At 38.8% G+C, this 7,896-nt stretch overlaps 1 protein-coding gene across 1 annotated transcript; it reads right to left on the bottom strand.

Annotated features, from left to right (window-relative positions):
- Positions 1–798: 798 nt before the first annotated feature.
- Positions 799–2,775, bottom strand: RFESD (Rieske Fe-S domain containing). The gene is made up of 4 exons (XM_066569900.1): positions 2,639–2,775; positions 1,701–1,881; positions 1,579–1,613; positions 799–1,397 (listed from the first exon to the last, which is right to left on the bottom strand). Exons 1-4 carry the CDS (start codon positions 2,714–2,716, stop codon positions 1,044–1,046), a joined length of 648 nt encoding a protein of 215 aa, XP_066425997.1. The 5' UTR covers positions 2,717–2,775; the 3' UTR covers positions 799–1,043.
- Between the last annotated feature and the right edge of the window lie 5,121 nt (positions 2,776–7,896).

Raw genomic sequence — 7,896 nt, 5'->3', positions numbered from 1 at the left:
ATGAATGAACTTTGCAAAAAAGCAACAAATCACACCAAAAAAAATCCCACACTGAAGGATTGCAGCCATGCAGAATGGCGTATTTAAAAGGAGTGTAGATGTGGCATTTGGGGACATGGTGGGCTTGGCAGTGCTGATCTAAGGGTTGGGTTTGATGGTCTTAGAGGTGTTTCCAGCCTCAATGACTCTGTGTTCTGTCTCTGCACTCTACAGGCTGAACAGTAGAACCCACCACATCCTGGAGTGCAGCAGAGCTCAGAGAGGAACTTCCTTAGAAGGGGTTTTTGGGGTAGATCTGATATTGGACAGCAAACACAGAGAGAAAAACACAGGATTTGCCTCTACATAGACAGCACTTTTTTTTTTCAAATGAATGTAGAAAAATATGGTTACAATAAAGAAAAACAAGCAAACAAGGGTCACTAATTTATATATCACACCAAACAGCTCTCTCTTTAACCAACAGAACCAGGAAGAACAAGCTATACATAATAAATTCTTGCTGCATTATTCAATGAACTAACAAGAGGAATTCAGTGAGAAGAAGGAAAAGAAATGCATCTATATACTCAAGGTAGTAATGCATAAACAGGCATAAAAGAGTGCACTAAAAATTCTGAAATTCTGTGCTTCCCTTTTTGGCATTTAATAAATAGCTAGAGATCACACAAATATCTCAAAAGTTAAAAGTTTCCATGTCATTTTTACCACAGGCATTAGAAGTATAAACTGTTAAGTATATAAAGATAACCTTTACACCTGATTATCCACTTTTAATTATGTAGTAAGTTTTATAAGCTATAGTATACTATATCCCCTCTTAAAAATTAAAAGAGTTCTAGCAAAATATCAAATATTGTGAGGCACTCTGCTGTAATTAAGTTTTTTTTTTGAAATGCAAGTGAAAAAAATATCCTCAGAACAAAATCAGTCACATTTCTGACAAAGCAGTTCTTATCCTGCTCATTTCTATGTATTTCAATGCTTTAACATAACAATATTAGAATTTAATTTGGAGACAATCTTCATGGCACAGTACATTTTTATTTCCCGGCAGATTCTTCATTTGTGCATTCCCCAGGATTCTGGCTGTCTGGCCATGACCTACTCTGTGGCTTCTGAGTGGCTTGTTTTCCCATAGCTAATTCACCACCTTGTTTGAACTTTTCAGCATAATAATCAGAGTCAAAGCTAACAGACAAATCTGGAGGACTCACATAAACATTTCCATTGTCTATTGTGAGCTTATAAATCCTCTGTTTGACTCCTTTTGATTGCCACTTTGGTGTTGGTGATGGCTCCTGAGGATTTATTCCTTCATACAATCCTTCTCCTGTTTCCAAGGTAATTTTAAAGTTATGCCAAGGACAAACAATACATGCTTGTCCATCGATATCCTGCAGGAAGAAGAAGAAAAGATAGCAAGTCATCTTCTAGGACAAAAGGTATGTTTGGTTGTAAGGCTGTCTGAGGTTATAAGTTTCTCTATATAATGTTCAGATAAAAGCATTACAAAAAATCCATTACAGTTTTCACATGACCCTATGCCTCTGCATTATTTTTATTTTGCTTACATACCTCTATTTCTCCATGACATAAAGGGCCTCCTTCATCTGAAACATGGCAGAATACCATATTAATTTATGCAGCAGATTTTATGCTTAATTCTAACACTGAGATCACACAGGCAAATATCTTACGGTAGCAGCGAGAATCCAGAGCGTGAAATTTCCCCTCATGGTAGAAAACAACAATTTCTCTGCCATCGATTTTGGCTGTTATTCTTTGGGACTTCTTTATGTCATCTTCTTTGCCAATGAATATAAGACCATCTGACTGCACTTCAGCTCCTCCTGTGCTTGAGCTGTGTGAATCCACTTCCTTAGAGCGCATGGACAAATAAATGAAAAGGTCACTTAGAAAGCAATTCACATTTGGATTTCATGTGAGGAGAGGGAGAAAAGGTTTCAGTGAAAGACTATCAACATGAAGAGGTAGAAAAGCCCAAGAGCTTGGTGACAATGTTCAATTAATGTGTTCACAAACAGAACTGACAGGACAAGGAAAACCTGCTGCTGGAAACGAGATACCTGAGGCGCAGGCAAGATAAACTCTAAATCACTATTTTTTTACTCTGCACCGAAACCACTTTCACCCCTCAAAACCCACATGCAAACAAATATAAGGATGGCAAATGTAAAATACTATACAGTTCAGGTATGCAACAGGTAACATTTACATGTAAATCAAATAATTTTACATAATATGGCTAGAAATATAAAGTTATTCAAGTTAATAAAATATTATTCTGCAAAGGAAATAAGACATTTTTTATTGAGAAGCTGTATTCAACCCAACATTTCCAGCAAATTTTCCTGTCTTTCCTTCCCTCCTCTTACCTATTTCAAACATATATCAGACTCTCCCTTTCACAAAAGAGAATATAAGCAGTTTTATGAAAGCAACCTTCCCTTTAAATTGACTTACAATTAGCTACTGTGTTCCAGTTCTTCCCAAATTCCCAATACAACCTTGCTTCCTCAGAAAAAAAAAGCTAAACCAGGTCTTTATAAACACAGAAAAGGGAACCATGGATGGGGGGAGGAGGGGGTGTCTCTCTGGCTGCAGGGGGCTGTACCTTTGATCCATACCAGGTTGCAATGGAGATGAGAAAGCAGATGAAGAAATGAAGGCTGAGGATGATGAGGTCCAACATGGCCTCCCTTCAGGTCTGTCACCACTGCCCTGCCTTGTCCCCATGTGTCACAAGGTGCTTCTCAGCCCCTCTTTAAGTGCAAGCTGGAGGCAATGGGGCCAGGCCCTGTAGCATCCTGTGACAGGACTTCAGAGGCTCAGTGCATCAGAAACTGGCTCTGCCAGGGCTGATAAGAGCCAGGGACACGCTGGGGCTGGCCTGATAAGGGAAGAGCAGAACTTCCAGTTCCCCCTGCTGCTGTCCTCACCATGAGCCCAGTCCTGCTGCCTGCTCCCAGAACCCTGCTCAGAGCCACACATGGCCTGTCCTCAGGATCAGCAAATGCAGGTTTCCTCTGAAGCCACCGTGCTGGGGAGACTGGTTTAAGTGCCAGTGTGGCATTTCCAAGACCAGTTGTGAACTGATCTGCACGTGATCAACTGCTCAGACCAACTCCCTGCTTTCCAGTTCAAGGAACTGCCACCCAGTCTTACCCAGAAAGTGAAACGTCACTGCCAGGCTCACAGGATGATCCAGTAAAACATTCACACTTAGTTTTTTCAGGAGATAAGCAAGCTAACCACAGGAACAAGAGTAGGAAATCCCCAGTTTTTTCTATCCCCTTTTGGCTGACTCTCTCTATAAACTTTCCAAATTACCAAAGACACTAAAATGCAGAAGCCTGTAATTAAAACTTCTCTTATTAAGATGCCTCTGAAAAACCCTGTGTTTATAAATGCATACATTTCTAGAAACAGAAACATGCACACACACACACATGCGTATTTGTGTACGCACATATCTGTTTGTATCTCCCAGCCAGTATTAGAATACATCTAATCTCCAGCTCATTTAGATGACTTCTTACACTCAGCTTAGATTTTGCACAAATGAATTATCCAGGCTCCCATTCTGAAACCTGACTGAGACCATCAGCAGCACATCGTGGACCCCGAGCAGCCTAAACTGTGCAAGCAATCAGTAGCCAAAAAGTTCCTTTCGCAGCTGATACTTGCACACTTATCTGTGAACAAATGTAGGATAAGGACTACGCTGGCACGTCAGGGGCCCTCCAAAAGAAAACACTCAAGGCTACTTTCTTCCTTTAGATAAGAGGAAATGGGTCACATCACCTCCTCACAGATCCTAAGACAGAATCCTGAGCTATCGGAGCAATTCCAAGTCGTGCAAGTGAGTACACTTCAGTCAGTAAGAGGAAAGGTTGTTTCCAGGCTTATGCAGAGTAATTTAGCCTTCTAACAGTTTTTTCCTGATATTTTCTTAAGAGGTTGGCTGCTTTGATATTTTCTGAATTACTGCAGACAGTATGGATGGAATTGTTCCTGCTGCCAAGTGCCACATGGTGGGAACAGCAAAGGGGTTTGCAAGTAGTGTAAGGGCTCCTTCTCCAGCTGGAAACAGAGCTGGACTTGTATTTGTAATTTGTGGCAATTCACTGCTGTACCCTGCTCTGAATAATTTTTCCTTATTTTGGGTAAAAGGAAAAGTACCCCTGCTGCAGGGCATATTTTATTTTACTTTATTTTATTTTATTTTATTTTATTTTATTTTATTTTATTTTATTTTATTTTATTTTATTTTATTTTATTTCGTTTCGTTTCATTTCATTTCATTTTCTCCCCACTATGTTTCCTTGTCAAACTTCAAAAAGCATGTAAGATCAGCGGGATGGCAGTTGCTACACAAATTGCCCAGATGTTATTCTCATTCGGAATTCTGAATTCTCATTCAGAACCCGAGTTTTGGTTATCATTACAAAGCCTTACCAATATTTTGGTCATATTTGTGGATTTTGGGATACATCATTCAGAAATAAAATTGGCCAGTCTGTTGTTGGGAGTTTTTTTGGTAGTTGCTGTTGTTTAAACCCACCAGAAGAGTCTGGATGTGACCATTTCATTTCAAGCAGGCTGGTGCAATTCTTGCAGTAGTTAACTAATGAGCTGCACAGACTGAATAGGGGACTGTAACAGGCACACTGCAATGGGATGTACATGTCTGAAACCTGCCCTGCTTGTGGCCAAAGGTGTCTAAAAAATTGTTATAATTATTCCTGCCTGGTGTGTTTTAAGGCAGAGCAATGAAGACTGTATCCTCCTCATTTATCTCTGTTGCTGTTCATAAGATTTTTCACTGCACTCACTGAATCAGCTGACTTTTTCTTTTTTTTCATCATTTTGACATTATAAATAAAACCTATACTTTTCTGTGATGTGAGAGCTCTGTTTCTGTGTGATTGGGCAAGAGCAACTTGCAATCTTTACAGCTGGTAGCAAATGTGTTATTAAAACCCTCAGCACTATGATGACAGCTCACGTGTACAAAAATGATGGACAAACCAAAGCAGGTGGCATTAAAATCTAAGTGGCTGCTTTTTTGGTAATAATGGTGAAGCCTAAACCACCCCCTCCCCAAACACAAAGGGGCTGTAAAGCACATTCCCAGTGACTTGTGTCAGCCTCCCTATCTTGTGCAGGATCAAATCTACTTTGGCCATTCTTGACAAATATTTTGAACTAAATTTCAGTGGCAGAGTTTAGATAGCTTGGCAGGCTGTTTTCATGTTTAAACACTTGGTATTCTTCACTTTTTTCCTCCAAATTGCTCATCAGAAGAGGCCTGCCTGAAAACCAAAATAATTTCTCTTTCCTGCTCTTGGTGGCAGCATTTTCCAGGCTGTGAAGCCTTAGTCACTGCAGAGGACTCCTCAAGGTTCCTCTGACAGCTGATACCTCATACAATTCACAGGTCCCTTGCTTATATTATTTTCCTCGAAATGCTCTCATCTTTTTATGATCCGTCTTAAAAGATAAAGTCACAAAGCAGAATCAATACCCTGAGCATTCACTGCAGTTAATCAAACAGTTGCCTCTTGTGACTCCTTTAAGTCATACCCACATGTCACTCATTTCCTTTTCCACCACATCATGTGGTTGGCTAATGTTCTCCTTCAATTTCTCTAAAATTTTCAGGTGTATTGCACTTTTTTTGAACTGAAAAAATGCAGCCTAGACAGTTTTTTGTTCACCATTTTAATGGTTTTCCCTTTCCTTTTCTTTTGACTTCAAACTAGTCCATGATTATTTTGCCTGATTGATTTCAGATACTTTTCCAGCTAATCAAGACTCCTTTGGATTTTAGCCTATCCTGAGGAGCCCTGGTAGCTCTCCCAGGGTGCATTTTCCCAAGCTTAGCAAGGAGTGCATACTCCTGCATTCAGTTACTTTCCAAAAAATTACAAAACAGCACTACATTGAATTCTTGCAGACCAATTATTTTATCTGGGGAAAAGGCACAAAGTAAAATACAAGACTTTTAAAACTCATTATCTATATAAATATTTGATATAAATAGTTGGAAGACAAAACTATTCAGATTTTATGTCCTATTTTATGTCCTATTTGATAACTGGTTGCAAATATTTGAGAAGAGACAAGCAAACAAATCTTTTGTTCTGCTTTTAGAAAATGAAAGTGAAACAATATAGGATTTTTCACTGGCTTTCACTGCCAGAAGGGCAGTTTTATCTCCTGCTCCATATTCTCTCCAGAAACTGCAGTTTACACGACAGTTCTAAAAGAGCAAGTTTTGCAGCCTGTATTGCAAAGAACGTTTTCCTGAGCATTAGCATAAAAGATCTCAGATAAACCTTGAACACTGACTTATCTAATGTCTAGTTTCAATAAGATTCATCTCCTACATGTTTTATCAGAGCTCACTTCAAAAATTTACTGTTAGTAGTAATTTTCATGTGTGTTTAGGTAAATCAATGTCAGTCTTATTTGTTTCATTCTCTGTCTCATAATGAGTGCGTGCATATCCAAGGAGGTAAGAACTACAGCCATTTTAATATCTTATTATTATGTTATTACATATTATCCTGCTTGTCCAGATCAATGGTACATTTCCTATACGGAGTCTTTATCACATTTCTTCCTCATAACCCTTCACAATGGAAGTTTCTTTGATAAGCTAATGAACCTGCCATCCTTTCATGTTTAATATTATTCCTGGATGCATTTGTGCTATCATTTCTATAGTAAACTGTTAGGCATGACTGCTAGCAAAGACTGTTTGCATCTAAACCTCTTTTTGTAACAATAAATATTTCTGAATCTAATAATTCCCTGTAGTTGTGTTGATGACAGTAACAGTAATAAGGAAATTGTTTTTGTAAGAAGCCAGATATCTCATAGAGCTGAAAATATATCATGTGCCACAAGAAAAATGTACTTTCAAAATACTCCTTCCACTTCTGTACCAGTGAGGGAGCATGCCCCAGGGAATCCTGATTTCCAGTCCTAGAGGGTTGGAAATTCCCCTCTGTGCACAGAAGGCAAAGCCTTCAACCCAGATTAATTTACAGTCACCAAGGAGATGCACAGGTCTGGCTTCCAGTGAAGAGTGGAGGGGACTGAACAACAACCATAAAAAATGCCAAAAGGCAAGGATGCACCATAGGTAAAGCTGTTATCATCGCTTTTGTGTTGTTTTTAGCATAACTACTAACAGTGATTTCAACAGCAGCAAAACAGAGCATCAGAAGGCCTGACACTGCATTGAGGGTGAAGGACTGCTAGCAGTATCCACCTTATATATAATCAGTGGAAGTTCCTCCTTCCTGTGCCTACATCCGTATAGAAGCCCTCAGTTCCTGTTAGGGGATTTTTTTTTCCCCTCATAAATTTCTGTTGTGTCTCACTACTTCTTTCTCATAAAATGTGAAAGAATAATTAAGTGTCTTTTAAATTATTTCATCATTCCAATGTTGCTGAAAAAACCTAGCTTTTTAATTCAAGAACCTCATATTAGAATGCATGGAAGTTCTTGTTCTTTCAAATCAAGAAATATGAGTACTGTAAATTAAGATCAATTTGTACTATCATTTTTATGTATGAAGACCTTACTGGAAATTAAGATGATTTCTGAATGCCCAATTAATTCTTTCTTCTAAACTGTCAATAATCTGCTGCTAAGGAAGACTTCAAGAATAACCTTACTGTTTAGTCTATGCACAACAGCACCTCATCCATGCCCTAAAATTATTCTCTCCCTCCAGCTCTGGTTTGCCAGTCTGTCCCATTCACAACTATTTCCATAATTTCAGTCAACACTTGGTCCTCTTGTTTGTTCTTTAGTTAGTTCCTCAGTTCCTCTTGCACGAGTCACATAAAACATGC

The sequence above is a fragment of the Molothrus aeneus genome, assembly GCF_037042795.1.
Source record: "Molothrus aeneus isolate 106 chromosome Z unlocalized genomic scaffold, BPBGC_Maene_1.0 scaffold_33, whole genome shotgun sequence".
NCBI lineage: Eukaryota > Metazoa > Chordata > Aves > Passeriformes > Icteridae > Molothrus > Molothrus aeneus.
Note: the sequence above shows the minus strand (reverse complement) of the source record. Positions and strands in the feature narration are given on the sequence as shown.